The sequence below is a fragment of the Triticum aestivum genome, chromosome 2B (genome assembly GCF_018294505.1).
Source record: "Triticum aestivum cultivar Chinese Spring chromosome 2B, IWGSC CS RefSeq v2.1, whole genome shotgun sequence".
In the NCBI taxonomy this organism is placed as follows: Eukaryota; Viridiplantae; Streptophyta; class Magnoliopsida; order Poales; family Poaceae; genus Triticum; species Triticum aestivum.
This window is the reverse complement of record NC_057798.1, coordinates 784,155,726-784,172,476: the sequence shown is the minus strand read 5'-3', so window position 1 is coordinate 784,172,476 and position 16,751 is coordinate 784,155,726. Positions and strand designations below refer to the sequence as shown.

Below are 16,751 nucleotides of genomic sequence, written 5' to 3'. Positions count from 1 at the left end.
ATTGCCTGTATCACATGTAACGCTACTTGTGGAGGGTTTCTCTAACCCTACTCCTTCTATCAATAGATGATATGCACTCTAATGCATATTCCAGAAAAAAAATTGGATGTCCACTCCATTAAATGCTACAAAATTTGATACACTATAAGTAGGAAGAGTAGAATAACATATCTCTAGTTATTGGTCTTGTTTAGTTATCTTTTGGACATGGTGTGATCTTTTTTTTAACCACCAAAAGGGTGAAAATGTTATATATGTTGTATTTGTGTGAACAAGATAGATATATTATCATGATATCCACACAATTATCTCTTGCATATGTTCTATGAATATGACTTAATGGTTTTTTCATGCACATTTTGCGTTCTTATATGGAGCTGGCCCTTTCTTGTGCTTTCGCCATGCCCCGCCACTGCTTAGGGACATCTGCATGAAGACTTTTCGGCTGTCATCAACAAGGGCAAGGCAAAACCGGCTCCACTAGGGGAGCGGTGACATGGGCGCATTGGCGGCTCGTTTTGACAGTAATAGTGGCCGTTCGATGCTTTTGAAATTTTAATGTAACTTTTATTATGTTTGAGATGCTTTTGTGCTTTTATGTAAAAAGAGTTTAAATATAGGGCGACGCTAGGCGCCGGCGCACCGGACCAATAGTTGGGCCGGTCCAGCCCTGGCCGCCCGATGCAGCGATTAGACCGTCAGATCTGTCCCTCGCTTTGTCCTCCTCCTGAGTCAATTTTCTAGACTGCAACTGCCCGAGCGCCGGCGACACCACGACATATCCTCGCGAGAAAACAGCCGAGTTTGAAGCACCACCGCGGCGTTCCTCGTCGCCGGTGAGCGCCCTCGCCGGCCGTCCGCACTTGCCCCAGATCCGCGCTCGCCATGGATGCAGCTCCGCCGCCCACACTCATCAGAGATTTGCGCTCACCATGGATGCAGCTCCGCCGCCCGGCGCTTGCCATGGATGCAGCTCCGTCGCCCGACGCTTGCCATGGATGCAGCTTCGCCGCCCACGCTCGCCATGGATGGATCCCGCCCTCGCCGCCCGCGCACGCCATGGATGCAGCTCCGCCTCGTTGGCGATTGACTGGTTCCAGCAAAATAGAATTGCCCGTTGTAGCATTTTTCGTTGTTTGTCGTAGCAAAATGGAGACACGGTTGCAGCAAAAAAAAGAAACGTCGTTGTTTTCGCCGTTTCACTGGTCGTAGCTCGCCGTTTCCGCTGGATGTAGCAAAACACTTCAACGGTAGTAGCAAAATCAAGCTACGGATGCAGCAAAAACGCCGTCGCCGCCTTCACGAGGTCGCAGCTCCGCCTTACATCGATGTAGCAAAAAAAAAACCAACGTAGTAGCAAAAACCTGCTACGGTTGCAGCAAAATATCGTTGTCGTCGTCGCGAGGTCCGAGCTCCGCCTGATAGATGTAGCAAAAAGCTTTGCCGGTAGTAGCAAAATTCAACTATGGTTGCAGCTTCCCCTTGTTGTGCAGTGCCATTGAAGCTTTCTATATCTATGGTTGAAGCTTTTTTGAATGGCCGTTGAAGCTTTTTTAGGTGACAGTTGCAACACTTTTATACGCGGGTGGATCCGGGCATGGCGGGCAGGCAGTTATGGCGGGCGGCGAGGGAGCGCCTGGCCGCCGGCGATGGAGCTTGTGGTGGCCCAGTTTCTGCCCGGGAGGAGGAGGAGGGGAGGGGATGCGCGCGCTTGAAGGCTGTAGGTTGGGAATGGATCTGGCCATGGCAGCAGGCAACCATGACGGCCGGTGAGGGAGCGCCTGGCCGCCGGCGATGGAGTTCGTGGAGGCCCAGTCGCAGCTCGGGGGAGGGAAAGGTGCGCGCACGTAGGCTGAAGGTAGGGAATGAAGGCGCATAAGAAAGGAGGCGGGGATGCGCGGGCGCGTTTGCCAGCGTGACGTGCGAACCGGCCGAAAGTTCGGCCGGCGCACCGCGCCCAAACGTTTGCCTTAAATATAGCGCACACACTATATTTCATTTTGCAGGGGGTATCCCCACCAGATCCCCTCGTGTCTGCTGAACCCAAGACCACGTTTTTTTAGGAGAACCCAAGACCACGTGTCTTCTACCTTCTCCAGCCAATCACCTGCTCCGATCCAAGCCGAGCCCACCACTCAGCGTCACGTAAACACCCAACACGACCATCCACGTCAGTCAACTGCCCAGCCGGCCTCCGATGCCCCACCAGTCAGCAGCACACCCACCCCCTCCCAAACAGATATCCATTCAGATCCCGGCCCGGCCCAGCCCGGACCCACTCCGCCCGCCACCATCGTCTTCCCCGATCTCCCAGATCCACCACCACCAACCCCACACCACACGAGCTCCGCCACCACTCCCCCAAACTAAACCCCCGCCCCGCCCTGCGCGCGGATGAAACCCTAGCCCATATCCCCTCACCCCGCCGTCCATGGCCGCCGCCGCGACGACGATGCTGGACTCCCTCCCGGCGCCGCTGCTGCGGGCGCTGCGGCTCAAGACGAAGCAGCAGGAGCTGCTCCTCCGCGTCTCCGCGCTGGCGCTCGTCTACGTGCTCGCCTTCGCCGTGCGCCTCTTCTCCGTGCTCCGCTACGAGTCCATGATCCACGAGTTCGACCCCTACTTCAACTACCGCACCACGCTCTACCTCACGGAGCACGGCTACTCCGAGTTCTGGAACTGGTTCGACCACGAGAGCTGGTACCCGCTCGGCCGCGTCGTCGGGGGCACGCTCTTCCCCGGGCTGATGGTCACCGCCGCGCTGCTCCACCGCCTCCTCCGCGCGCTCTCCCTCGCCGTCCACATCCGGGAGGTCTGCGTCCTCACCGCCCCCTTCTTCGCCGCCAACACCACGCTCGTCGCCTACGCCTTCGGCCGCGAGATCTGGGACTCCGGGGCCGGCCTCGTCGCCGCCGCGCTCATCGCCGTCTGCCCCGGCTACATCTCCCGCTCCGTCGCGGGCTCCTACGACAACGAGGGCGTCGCCATCTTCGCGCTGCTGCTCACCTTCTACCTCTTCGTCCGCGCCGTCAACACCGGGTCCCTCGCCTGGTCGCTCGCCGCCGCGTTCGGCTACTTCTACATGGTCTCCGCCTGGGGAGGCTACGTCTTCATCATCAACCTCCTCCCGCTCTACGTGCTCGTCCTGCTCGTCACCGGGAGGTACTCGCAGAGGCTCTATGTCGCCTACAACTGCACCTATGTGCTGGGAATGCTGCTCGGGATGCAGATCCGCTTCGTCGGCTTCCAGCATGTTCAGTCTGGGGAACACATGGCCGCCATGGGAGTCTTCTTCCTGTTGCAGGTAGTTTCGCAAACATTACTCAGAAATGCAATGGAAATATTTGTTGTGAATAGAGATGAGAAACATTGGAATAGTTAAATGGCCAAGCTGCTGAAATGTTAACACTTCACTTAATATAAGAGTTGTTCATTCATATGGCCCTGTTAATGAATTGTTAGGCTTCATTGACTTGGAAAATGCATTCATATCATTTCTGAATTCAGAACTGAAAACAGAAAAACAAAATTAGTAGAACAGCAAAGTTTGTCTAGCATAAAGTTAAATGGCATGCTACATGATCCGGTTGTTTATACCATTGAGGATGTCCATTAGGCTACAGTTGACTGAAAACTGCTTTCAGATTAATGCAGTATCAGCATTATGAGATACCACTGCCAATTTATTCATCTTCCGCCTTTAGGTAGATTGTGTTTCTGGTTATACCCACTTTTCTTTTGCAAAGTATAACATACCATCTTATTTACCACACTTAACTTCTATTTCATATATGGTTATTTAAATCAACAAGTAATACTCGTGATTCTCAATTATGAGTGTCAACAGTCAACTAACTTATATCATCGGTATTATGATGTTTACTGCCTATTTTTCAATGAAATGCATAGAGGCTTACCCTCCTGTCTGTCTCAAGAAAAAATGTCCACTTCTGTTTGCGGACAAAAGCAGGAGTTAAGAACTGTAGATCTACTGCTGTACTGTTGATAATTTGATTTCTGCCTGGATAGTTATCTATTGTAGTCAAGATCTCCTGTACTTTCTCTAGAGTCTAGATGTATCATGGTAGCATGGAAAAAGAAGAGCTGACATAAACCCCTTCCTTGCTTTTGCAGGTTTTCTTCTTCCTGGATTGGGTGAAATACATGCTGAATGATGTCAAACTATTCAAGTCATTCTTGAGAATTACCCTGACCTGTGTGATAAGTGTCGGCACCCTGGCTCTTGGGATTGGTACTGCGTCAGGTTACATCTCCCCTTGGACAGGGCGGTTTTATTCCCTGCTTGATCCGACCTATGCGAAAGACCATATACCAATCATCGCATCTGTTTCTGAGCATCAGCCCACAGCCTGGTCTTCTTTTATGTTTGATTTCCACATCCTTCTTTTCCTGTTCCCAGCGGGCCTCTATTTCTGCTTCAAGCGTCTGTCAGATGCCACAATATTCATAGTTATGTATGGCCTCACAAGTATGTACTTTGCTGGTGTGATGGTGAGGTTGATTCTTGTTGCAGCACCTGCCGTTTGCCTTATTAGTGCCATTGCTGTATCTGCTACAATAAAGAATCTGACAACATTGATCCGGTCAAAAAGCAGAAGTCCACAGACTACAGGAAAAACAACAGGCTCGAAGGCAGCTGCAAAGGTATTATACCTTCTATTTTCACTTACACTTGCTTGTACAATTTACTTCTGTAGTATAGTGGACCCTAAAACCAAAGTATAAATAAGTAAGTTCGATAACAGGTTCCAAATAAAACAGTCTTTTTGACTGAGAATAAAGTAATGCAATTGAAGTTGCTTATTTTGTATTGTACATCTTTTATGGGAGATATATGCATATTTCATTATTTGGCATAATGGTAAACAGTTGGATTTAGAACTGACCTGACATTTTTGGGCAAGTCACCATCCTGTTGAATGCGAGACTACTATTTGTCTACTAAATAATACAAGAGTGACAAGAAACAGGAATTTATAATATGGACTTTGGTACTTTGGCAAAAGATGGTATACCATGGTCTAGATCGGTGGCCCACAAAAACCACATGTAGAGTTATGTATATGGAATCTGATCGAGAAGTACTTAATTCTCAGCTCATAGTACGAGATTTTTAATTACTGAATACAAATATACAATTTATGTTTTCTGGATTATCATGATAGATGGGATTGATCAAGCCTGTGTGTGGTAGGTTAACTAATTGCCCGTCAGTCCATAGTTAGCAATCTTTTGTAGTAGTTTGAAGTAGTCCAGCTAGACCTGAACTTAGCCAATCACATGTGCAACAGAAAATTAGTACGTAAAGGGATAGTTTTTTTAACGCGTCCTAATCTTGTCACAATCTTAATACAACGTGTGCTCTACTGTATGCTAAAACTCTAGGATATCTCAATCGACTGGTCCTGTCCATTATTGATCCCTGTGATCTTCAGCCTTAATTAGCATATAATTAAGTTTTTAACGTTATAAACTCCTGGACGTGAGGAATGCATGTTGTAGCTTAATTGCGATCACCATCTTGTGTCGATCCATGTGTTAACATTCAATAGTGCTCTAAACTAGCTAGCTAGATCCAAACTTGGCCAATCACATGTGGAACACAAAACTGTGAGATAAAGGAATAGTTAATGTTTATCCATTCTCATCCTGTCACCATCTTATCATATTAGTTGATGTAATGAGTGCGGAACTATAGTATACTGAAACTGTAGGGTATTTCAGTATTTTTGCCCCTCCATTATCGATTCATTTGCCCACCCTATCTCCAGCCCTGATAAGGATAAGGCAATAACACCATCCCCTAGAGATATGAGGAACGCCTCACTCACTTACTAGTATGGTAATAGAGCAAGCTAATTAAGATTGGATCAATGGTGGGGAGCAGCGCAGGAATGTTGGTCATGATGCCACCCTGTTGGCTCTGTTGTTAATCCCTGTGCCTACCCGTTGATGTCGACAACCATAGTCCTGTCACTAGTATAGAAATCCCTGGATGGTTGCAAAAGACCAATCCATTGGGGTTGTGACAACCCACTCCTATGATAACCACAGATTGCTGAGCCTTTCAGGTCTGCTCTGCTCTGCTGACTGTCTCAGATAGGCTTTGTTTGCGTCATTTGTTGACAAAATACAATTGCCTAAGTTTTAACTTGAATTGGACAAGAATTTTGTGATTTTAAGGTTATTTCTGCTAACTGTTTTAAGTTCCACTTTGCAACTGACTCGTGTTCTTGTGTAAAACAGGGAGCAGTTGATCAACCGTTGCCTTTCCAACATAATGTGGCTGTTGCTTTACTTCTGGGCGCTTTCTACTTGCTCAGTAGATATGCCATACACTGCACTTGGGTAACTTCTGAGGCTTACTCTTCTCCTTCCATCGTTCTGTCCGCAAGGGGTCACAATGGAGGAAGGGTTATATTCGATGATTATCGTGAGGCATACTACTGGCTTCGTCAGAACACTCCTACTGATGCCAAGATTATGTCATGGTGGGACTATGGCTACCAAATTACAGCCATGGGTAACAGAACTGTTATTGTTGATAATAACACGTGGAATAATACACACATAGCAACTGTTGGGCGGGCAATGTCATCTTATGAAGACGAGGCATATGAGATAATGCAGTCACTGGATGTGAATTATGTGCTTGTCGTATTTGGAGGTGTTACTGGGTACTCCTCTGATGACATCAATAAGTAAGTTAATAAACTTAATCATGATCATGTATAATGTAATTTATATATGCCTCTAATTTGATGCTGGGGCAAGACAATTTTAATCTGAATCACAAAACAGATTCTCTTACTTAGCTGCTCATTTCCAGGTTCTTATGGATGGTCCGTATTGGTGGAGGAGTTTTTCCTGTGATCAAAGAGCCTGATTACCTTGTCAATGGGGAATATCGTGTTGACAAGGGGGCATCACCAAAAATGTTGAACTGTCTAATGTAAGTACTGTTTACAAGTGAAGTAAATTTGTGCGTGTTGTGATACTGCTTTCTTTCATTGGTTCGTATGATAAATAAATTGCCAGAATGAGAAGAAAATTGTTATAGTATCAATCAAAATTCGCGATGGAGCTGATACAGTGTGAAACAAATAGATTTTGTCTATTCTGTAGCAGATCTGCTGAGATTTGTTTGTTTCTGTTGTGGTAGGTCCCACAAGTGATATATGCCTAATAAAGATATGGTTTTGACATTTAATTTTTTAGTCCCGTTTTTGGTATTGTCGAACTTCTGAAAAATTCTCAGGACATTTGGCATGTCTAAATATGTGCCACCATTATCCTTCCATCAACTAGAGTTAAGCTACCCATTGCTGTTTTCATTGGCTTCATCTCCTTATTTGTTTGGCAGGTACAAGCTCTGTTATTATCGATTTGGAGAACTGACCACGGAATATGGAAAACCTCCAGGGTATTGTACATGCTCACCATTATTATTGTTTTTTATGTGCCTGTTTCAAGTTCATGATTAATTAGTCTTGAATGGAGATGTCTGTACTTGATTTTGCCGAGGTCATTGTTGGTTTCTAGATAAGCAGCATATGTGCTCGTTTAAGCATGCTTGATCCTTTCTCCTGCAGACTTGTTCTTTTCTCATAACACCTGTAGACAGACTTGTGTTTTCTTTCCAATACCCTGTAGACTAGTGTTCTTATTATGGCCGCAAGTGATCGATACTAACACTACATTTTTGTACTTTGTTTATTATTCTCGGTGCAGATACGATAGAGTGCGAGGAGTGGAGATAGGCAACAAAGACATAAAGCTTGAGTATTTGGAGGAGGCATTCACAACATCAAACTGGATAGTGCGCATATACAAGGTCAAACCTCCAAAGAATAGATCCTAAGGTTTCGTACCAGGAGGGGAGCGGCAAAGCGAGACGGTTTGGGGTGATTGCTTTGACATTTATCTCATCAGGAGGGTGCCTAGACATGAACTTTTTTGTTTTCGTAAGACTAACAGTAACCCATACTGTTGCTTGAAAGCTGAGGACATGTAGTTGTGATAGCTGGTCACTCATTTTTGTTTGAGCATACTGTGATGGAATTCTCGGAAACTTTTGGGTAGCAAGTAATTTTAGATCAATATGCCAGTTGAAATTCACCGGTGTTGGGGTGTAGAAGAAAAGAATTTTTTGGTTGCTGTGACTGCTTGTTTGCTTTTGGGGGCGTTAGCGTGCTGATGGCGTGCTAGACAACCGTTTGATCTTGCGCCGCGTCAGCCGCAACCTTTGCAATAAGGACTGTTGTGCTCTAGAGTTTTGCAACATGGACCTTGGGGCGCTTGTGTCATGGGCCTTTGATCACAGCATCTTGTGCTCTATACCTTTGCAACGTGGACCATGTTGCGGCACCTTCAACTTGGGCCATAATGAGGAGAGAAGGATCAATGAGTGCGGCCTCCTGATGTAAAATGACAAGTTAAAAGTTTTTCTGTTTTCGTGTTGTGTGATGGGAGACTAATAAAAGCTTTAAAAAATAAACTTTTTTTTTCTATTTTTCCTACCAGAACTTGAGCGCATGCACTCGGGGTGTTGAAAACTTGAGCGTACGAACACGGGGGTTTCGAATGTAGAAGGCGAGACGGCGTACTATAACTCCATTTAGATATAGGTTTCTTACAAGAGAAGAGGAAGATTTTGACTAGTCTCATTTAACGTAGCCATGGGGTACTTCAAGAAAACCCGACAACTTTCAGAAATGATTTAGTAATATGAAATTATTGTATTCACGTCTTACAAATACGATTTACTAATAATGAAATCATATTCATGTTTTACAATACCGTCTACTCCCTCCGTCCCATTATTCTAAAAAAATATGTTATCACAAAGAAAAAAAGTTTGCGAAGTTCTTTTTTTCTTTTGAGTGGAATTAAGTTTGTGATACGATTTAGGACTATTTCAATAGCCTAAAGTTGTCCCATAATAGAAAAAAAAAAGCCTAAAGCTGTGCAAATCCAAAATTCAAAAAAAAAAAAGAGTACACCCACGCAAGTCAAAAGACAGTGAAGCAGTAGCACTGTAGCAGCAGCTTTGATCGGCGCGCTATGCCCACCCACGCACGTACGTAACCTCCCCTCCCCACTGCCACTCTGCTGCTGCTGCTACTCTCACCCCTCCCCGTCTCTACCCGCCACCCGGCGACCAGTAGTATTTCTCCGCGGAGACTCCCATCTCGCCTGCGGGCCACCCATGTCATCGCCCGTGCCGTGCGTGCAGATTCATTGGCCCCACCGTCCCAGCGACGATCACGCAGCCGGCAAATTTGACCATTTTGACCTATGGACGAAATCAATTCACGGAATGAACTCATCGTGAAACTATTTCACAGCCCTAACCTTTTCGGCGCTGCACAGTAGGGTGTGGCGCCGTCGTGGCGGGCGCTACACAAAAAGGTTAAGTCTGTGAAATAGTTTCACGGTCAGTTCATTCCGTGAATTGATTTCGTCCATAGGTCAAAATGGTCAAATTTGCCCACGCAGCCCAGTCCCCGCTCCCATCCTCTCCCCATCGGGCGCTCCCGTGAACCGGGTCCCCGTACGCCCATGAGCGGGCGGCGCTCCCGTGATCTCACCCACAGCCGTGCACCGAGTCCAGCTCCATCCCCCGAATCGACCAGAGCCAGAGCCAAACCCAAAGCGAGCGAGGGAGCTTTGGCTGGCTGGCTGGCCAAAAACCACACTGCCATCTTCTTCTGGAAGCCTCCCCTGCGACTGCGAGAGCGACCCCCGCCGGCCCATGGCGCCGCCGTTCGTCTACGCCCCGAGCTCCGGCGCCGGCACATGTACGGCGAGGCTTCTTCCCCAGTCCCCCTCCTCCTCCTTCTCTGTCTCCATCTCTGCCTCTCTCTAAGTAAGGGCGAATCGTCCTCTGTTTGCGCAGGCCAGGACGCCGCCATCAAGGCGGCCTTCGACGGCGACCTCCGGCGCCTCAGAGGTTGGCCTCCCCTCCCCTCTCCTTCCGCCCCCGTGTTCCCGGCCTTCTCCCCGCCTTGCGATCGAGGCCGCGATTTGCTGGGCTGGGCTAGGGTTCAGCCTTTGGCCGCCGTACCGTACGTGGCAGTCGTCGAGTCTCCGGCGGCTGGATTAGATAATGCTGTTACAGCATATGAGATGATGCGAGTGCCGCATTGTTCCGTCGCCGCACCAATCCGGGTTATGTTTGCATTTGCTAGAAGGATCCCTTGTTACCATAATTTCCTTTCTGCACTTGTGTGTAGTAGTATGATGGTGGGTCATCTTATTCTTACTATGCTGTATGTAGACCTGTGCCATGGTTGTCTTGTTAATTCGGTGTCAGCTTTCGCATTGTGTAGTCAATTAAGTGTAAAATTTGGTGTACACAGTGATTATTCTCCGAATCAAGAAATCGTTTTGTGCGATTGCGGTCTTGTGGACCGTTAAAAGGCACATGCGAGTTATTCAGAATTTGGTTAGAACAAGCCCTTGCACAGGGTGAGGTGACGCAAATGCCAATGCTGTTCCGTTAGGCACACCGATTCGGGGTCCTATTTAATTTGCAGGGCACTAGGAAGGATCCCTTGTTAGCGCAATTTAATTTTCCTCCTGTCCTGCACTTGTGTGAACTGGTCTGACGGCGGCTCATCTTGTTGCCATGGTTACCTTGTTAATCTTAGTGTCAGTGTTCATATTAGATGTATATAGTTGTATACTATAATTATACTCTGAATTGTGAAAAAAATAATTGTGCGATTGCGGTCTTATGGGCAGTTTATTGGGAATCTGGTTAACACAAGTCCTTGCACCGGGTACATGTTATGACTTCACGATTAGAGCACTGTTTTTTTTTTGGGTCAAGTCTATGCACTGATTGACTGACTGTGTGTGTGCCCAAGACGTGAACACTGACACTAAAAAAAAGGTCCCTTCACTTTAGAAGTGCAAATGGGTAACCTTTTGGCTACCGTGGTAGTCGAGTTTCCGTCAGCTAGATTACATACTACACAAGATGAGTGGAGTAGTGTGGTTCGGGTTATATTTGCTGGATGCTAGGAAGGGTCCCCTGTTAGCATGATTTTCTTTCTGCATTTTTTTGTGTGGAGTTGAGTAGTGTGATGGTGGGTTTCTTATTATTGCGCTGTATGTAGAGTATCGTGTTGATTTTGGTGCCAGCGTTCGTGTAGTAGGCAATTAAGTGTAAAATTAGGTTCATACTGTAATGTAATTGTTCTCTGAATTATGAAAAACAAGTTGTGCGACTGTGGACTGTTTAAGGGGATAGTATGCGATTACTGGGAAGCTGTCCTTGCACGGGGATGGCTTTACACGATCAGAGCACCATTTTCTTTTGTCAAGTTTATAAACTGATTGACTCTGTGTCCAAGACGTGAACAAGTCCCTTTACTTTAGGAGTGCAAATGGGAAACCTTTTGGGTACCCTCCAATCCTCTTTGGTTCAATCAAGTGAACTGAATTCCTGAAACCATAAATATAGTTCATTTGATTGAACTAAGGAGGGATGAAGGGTACCCTAAAGCTCACCAGTTTGCATGATTGCATCCCTGCTTGACTTAGTGAGCGAGGTTCTTGTCCATATATGCAACACATGTGGGCTTCTTTTCTTTTGGTTGTCTAGCTAGTTATGATTTGGCAGTTTGATTCATCAGTGTATTGATGCTCGGGTGTTCACTTTGGGAGAAAGGTATTGTAAAGAGCCTCGACGACCCAAGGGTGATCTTCTCTTTCGACATGGGTGGTGGCATTGGTGTGCTGCACATCGCAGCCGTCGGAGGGCATCTTGAGGTTTGCAAATACTTGGTGGAGGAACTCGGGGGAGATGTGAATGCTCCTGCTCCTGGAATAGGAGGTCTTTCTCTAACTCTTCCTTCTTTTTTTTTTCTGGAAATTGGCACCTGTCATGTCTATGTTTCGCACCATGAGATGCCTGAATTGTGTTGTTGTGCTTTTTGCTTGCAGACTTTGCAGGTGTGACACCCTTTATGTCATCTGCTCAGTCTGGCGATGTTTCTACTGTGAAGTATTTGCTTGATCATGGCGGTGATCTAACAAAGTCAGATGCTAAAGGACGCACAGTTCTCCACCATGCAGCATGCATAGGTAGCTCTCTTGGCCCCTCACCCACGCAATTTGTTTCTGTATTACAAAGCGTATCTTTGTGTAGGACACTATGGGTATGGCCCCTCACCCATGCATAGAAGAAAAGTTTTGTGGTCATTTTTCATATGGTTAATATAGATTTATAACTAGTCAAAGTTGGATAAATTTTGCCCATCTATGATTTACACCAGGGTGGTCATTATAGTACTAGTAGTTACTTGCTGCTGTACACTTAGATGCGTAGCCACATGACTATTGCAATTATTTTATTCACCACAGGAAGCTGTACGGTCACCGAGTTCCTACTTTCAAAAGGAGTACCTGTTGACATAGACTGTGGCCGTGGTACACCACTCCATCAAGCTGCTACTAATGAACAAGATAAAACAGTGAAGATTTTGTTGGAACACCATGCAGATGTATATAACTCTTACCATTTCTTATTTTTGTTTTCTAGATTTGATTTGCATAGATAGCTTGTTTTTTATTTTGTCGGCTACTTGGATCGACAATTTATGGCAGCTCATAATCCATTTCTTTGTTCCTTTGTATTTTATAACAATTATTACTCTTGGCAGCCTAACGCCACTGTTGTCGGAATTGGTACTGCCCTGATGGGTGCCCTTCTTTACCGTTCTTTGAAGTGCATGAAGCTGCTGATCAAGGCCAGTATTCTGTTTTCTATATCCGTTCATCGCTATGTTCTACCATCTCAGCCATGCTTTTGTGTCAATCTACATGGAGAGGGAGCCGTGACACGTTCTATTCCACAATCCTTTTTACAGGGTGGTGCTGATGTCAATCGAGGGAGCTCCCTTCCGATGACTCCCTTAGTGTTCACTACAGGGTGGGGAGGCTATACAAACTTTGTGAAGTTTCTGTTAAAGGCAGGAGCGGATCCTAATATTCCTGATGCTGTATGTTCTCAATATTTTCTAGATGTATTCTGTTGAAACCTGTACTGATATGAATTTAAGTTGCTTTTAGTCTTTTGACTGTGCCATGAGAAGTTGCACACACCTACCAAAATATTGCATGTGTAGGCAAAAGGTAGGTGTGTGAGCTCCCAGTTTAATGGTTTATATCAACGAATGCATATCACTGTTGTTGACTATTCCCTCTGCTTGAAAATATTTGACGCTCTAGTTTTGTCACAATTCTTTGAGTCTCATCAAGTTATAGATAGATTTACCAACATCTACCAAACCAAATTGCACTTCAAGAAATTTGACTTAGGAGAAAACAATATCATCAAATATTTTGGAGCGAAGTAGCAAATTTTGGGTTCTTCTAGAACAACATGCTCTGTTCTGTGCAATAATGTATATTTGTATCCTTAGTCTGAAATGTTTTTGAATACGGTGGATGTCCTTGTATGGAGCCCACAAGGCCACAAGTACCCATGATATAGATACGAGGTCGGTGCTTAACTTAACATTTGATGAGATACTGAGATCTCATAATGCAGCATTCAGGGTATCCACATTTATCAAATATACTCATCCAGCAATCACCAAAATGATTTGAATTCACTTAGGCTGCGTTTGGATGTATGTATTCAGCTTACGTTATGCTGTTTTCTTCATCCCAATCGTTGGTATTCGTTCATTTACTCTGAAGTATCAAATTATATTTGTGCTTTCAATAATCGTATATGTAGCTACTTTTCCCTATAGTTTTATCTATATAATTCATAGGGACTCGTAAAGGTTATGCCACTAAAAATCCATGTTACCTCTCAATCTCAACTATTGCTGAAATACCTGTTTTTAGTCCCTTGCTGAAGGAAGCCTTTTGGTATGCTGTAGGAGTATGTTGACTGTTTGAATTGCTACTAGAATTTAGAAATGCTTGCTGGGATGAATCCTGGTTGAAACATTTTGTACCAGTATTATGTACACCCTGGTCCTCTCCCATGGTACTATAGTTTCCCATATGGTTTATATCTTTTCATTCATAATGTTCATATTCTTTTACTGCATTCTAGAGGGTCCTTTAATTATGTAGTTAATTTCAAAAGAGTTGACACTTTTCCTTTTGTTGCCCAGTATGGTAACTTACCAATAGAGCTTGCTGCTATACGTGACTGCATGGAAGAAGTTGAAATGTTGTTTCCTTTGACTTCCCCAATACCAACTATCCCAAACTGGAGTATAGATGGAATCATCTCGCATGCAAAATTTGAAAGTGCAAAGCCACTGGTACGTTATTTATTGCTGTTATGCCCTGTAGATAAAATTTACTTGAATTCCTGGTCATACTTTTTGTTCGTCAGTCCTGAATTTGTCCATCAACTGTTATGACTTGGAGTTACTATATATGCATGAGATCATCACATTTAAAAATAATATCGTGACTTTTTTATGGGGTTTTCTTTAGAGCATCACCTCGTCAAAACAATAAAATTGAAGTAGTTAAAGCTCTTGAGAACAAACTACCAAATCTAAATTGGAAGGACCAGACTGGGACCCCTTATTTGTTGTCGGCTGTTCATTGGTTAAAAAAAACTTGGTTATTCAGTATCGATCCAATGAACTGCTGTAAACTGTTCGTCATGCGCAGCCTTTAAGATACAGAAATGCTTTACAAGCATAATGCTTGTACTGTTGTACATAGCTCGAAGCATGGTTCCTTTATTGTGGATTTGAAGTTGTGAACTGTGAAATACACCCATGTATATGCTGTTTTAGTAACATATAGTAATAATTTGACATATTAATTCTAAATTATGTTGGACCTTTTCCTCTTGTGACTAAAATCTTGTGTGAGTAACTGCTGCCTTTTGCTGTGTAACATAATGTGCACTTTGCATTGCAGCATAAGCATATCTGGATACCAAGCTATGAAGAATGTGTAACTGAGTTGTGAAGTGTCTATTTTAATTGGAATGTCTTTGAAATGATGCTTCATTCCTACATTTTTTCCATTGTTTAATCATTCAGGATGGAAGGCAGCTTGAACAAACAAAAGCTACACTCAAGGCACATGCAGATCATTTATTCAGGCTGAAGGACTACAAGGTGGCATCAAAAGCATATGGTGTGGTAAGCCCCTTAAACCTTATCAAAAGCATGGTGGCTTAGAAGTTTTGTTTTTCTATTAACAGGGAACCAATTGCAGAACATTATTTGTTTGCTGAACAGTTTCCTAATATTGTTCTCTAGTTTCCCGCTTATTAGCTGTTAATTTGCCATTATTAAGCATTTCTACCGGATTAATATTATTTTGCGGCACTAATCAACCTGCCATGGTGAGATGATAATCGTATAACCTGTTATGTTTGACCATAGGCAATAGATGTCGCGCCGAGTGCAACATTGTACGCGAACAGGAGTCTTTGCAAACTGCTGCTGGATGATGGTGAAGGTGCTCTGTCAGATGCTCTCAGATGCAGAATGCTGCGACCTAACTGGGTGAAAGCTTGCTACCGTCAGGCTGCAGCTCACATGCTACTCAAAGTGAGTTACTACATGTCCAGCTTGCCATTGTGTTTCCCCACTCTGTCCAGTCTATATAGTCGCTCATGTTCCTCCTTTGATGTGCTCTACGTCTAGGAGCATAAACAAGCTTGTGATGCTCTCCTGGACGCTCAAAAGTTGGATCCTGGAAACGTAGAGGTTGAGAGAGAGCTACGGTAATCTACTGTCTTGTATTTATCTCTTTTGATTTGAGTATACGTCTTGCAAGCATGAACGTCATATACTTGCATACTAATGACCAGCAGCTGCACGCTGGACCAGCGTGCCGACTGCCGGGTGCCATCCTTCCATATATCTGATGGTGCTGCGATTACAGCTGAAATTTGTTTCATTTTGGTTAACTCTGTACAGGAAGGCCAGGGAATTAATGAAAGCTCATGGTGAGGCTGACAAGTGAAGCATGCTTTGTTAGGGAAATGCTCTTTTGGCTTGGATTGGAGTAGTTGATCAACTGAATGTGATGGTACTCATGTGACCAGAAGGCTGGTGGTACCCAACTTAAAAGTCTAACTCTAGAGTCGTTGAATTTCTATAGTCTTCCTACTGCCACTTGTTGACTGCATGCTGAGAGGATTTGGTGTGAAAATGCACTGTAAAACTTGTTTGACTCGCATCACAAGTTTTATTACCAGATCTAGCACAAATACCCTATCTCTGTTGAATATTTGCTGAGTTTTCAGACATCAGTAGAGAAGAAAAAGTGAAGCAGTACTACCCTCTCATTTGCATCTTCTACTCTCTGAACATGCATGACGAAGTTTCTGCTCAACAATGTTGCTCGCTTACGGCTTACTGCTTCTCTGAATAAGCATGTGTTTTAGTCTACATGTTGATCATTTCAATTGTAATACATTTATGAACACTGTCATTTGTCACGACTTTGATCGGAAATCTTCGCTCAATCTAGAGGCGTTGTATGAAAATGGAGAAATTCCAAAGAAACTCAGAAGAATGTGACAAACTCCTGATCTAGAGGAGTAAATAAATATCTCGAGGCCAGGGACAGACTCTAGGTTTGAAACAGGATGCCTACAAGTGTCGCTTATTACTGTACATCTCTCTCTAGGCTAATTAAACACATGACAGGAATTTATTCTTGCCCTGTCAAAGCCACTTTAGGCTCTTCAAAATGTGCAGGTTAGCACATTCTTGTTGATG

The 16,751-nt window shown here is 44.6% G+C and overlaps 2 protein-coding genes across 4 annotated transcripts; both read left to right on the top strand.

Annotated features, from left to right (window-relative positions):
- The first annotated feature begins 2,276 nt into the window (after window positions 1-2,276).
- On the top strand, window positions 2,277-8,139 carry LOC123047386 (dolichyl-diphosphooligosaccharide--protein glycosyltransferase subunit STT3B). The gene is made up of 6 exons (XM_044470928.1): window positions 2,277-3,304; window positions 4,135-4,665; window positions 6,268-6,722; window positions 6,851-6,973; window positions 7,385-7,444; window positions 7,753-8,139. The coding sequence occupies exons 1-6, from the start codon at window positions 2,432-2,434 to the stop codon at window positions 7,880-7,882; spliced, it is 2,172 nt and encodes a 723-aa protein (XP_044326863.1). The 5' UTR covers window positions 2,277-2,431; the 3' UTR covers window positions 7,883-8,139.
- Window positions 8,140-9,652: 1,513 nt separating this feature from the next.
- On the top strand, window positions 9,653-16,315 carry LOC123047385 (ankyrin-1). Of its 3 annotated transcripts, XM_044470927.1 has the most exons (12): window positions 9,653-9,821; window positions 9,920-9,973; window positions 11,699-11,863; window positions 11,974-12,114; window positions 12,394-12,533; window positions 12,693-12,779; window positions 12,900-13,031; window positions 14,163-14,315; window positions 15,057-15,158; window positions 15,405-15,572; window positions 15,669-15,748; window positions 15,945-16,315. In XM_044470927.1, the coding sequence occupies exons 1-12, from the start codon at window positions 9,776-9,778 to the stop codon at window positions 15,988-15,990; spliced, it is 1,314 nt and encodes a 437-aa protein (XP_044326862.1). In that variant the 5' UTR covers window positions 9,653-9,775; the 3' UTR covers window positions 15,991-16,315. The 3 variants fall into 3 exon arrangements, with proteins under 3 accessions (XP_044326862.1, XP_044326860.1, XP_044326861.1); XM_044470925.1 differs by having other exon boundaries at window positions 12,693-13,031; XM_044470926.1 differs by lacking the exon at window positions 9,920-9,973 and having other exon boundaries at window positions 9,700-9,821; window positions 12,693-13,031.
- The last annotated feature ends 436 nt before the right edge of the window (window positions 16,316-16,751 follow it).

What these genes read in the sequence shown, in the direction of transcription:
- LOC123047386 (XM_044470928.1), top strand. Translation starts at nt 2,432, where the DNA reads ATGGCCGCCGCCGCGACGACGATGCTGGACTCCCTCCCGGCGCCGCTG. An exon ending in AAAATGTTGAACTGTCTAAT is followed by an intron (nt 6,974 to 7,384) that starts GTAAGTACTGTT and finishes TTTGTTTGGCAG; the next exon opens with GTACAAGCTCTGTTATTATC. An exon ending in GAATATGGAAAACCTCCAGG is followed by an intron (nt 7,445 to 7,752) that starts GTATTGTACATG and finishes TTCTCGGTGCAG; the next exon opens with ATACGATAGAGTGCGAGGAG.
- LOC123047385 (XM_044470925.1), top strand. Translation starts at nt 9,776, where the DNA reads ATGGCGCCGCCGTTCGTCTACGCCCCGAGCTCCGGCGCCGGCACAT. An exon ending in ATCCTAATATTCCTGATGCT is followed by an intron (nt 13,032 to 14,162) that starts GTATGTTCTCAA and finishes TTTGTTGCCCAG; the next exon opens with TATGGTAACTTACCAATAGA. An exon ending in TTGAAAGTGCAAAGCCACTG is followed by an intron (nt 14,316 to 15,056) that starts GTACGTTATTTA and finishes TTAATCATTCAG; the next exon opens with GATGGAAGGCAGCTTGAACA.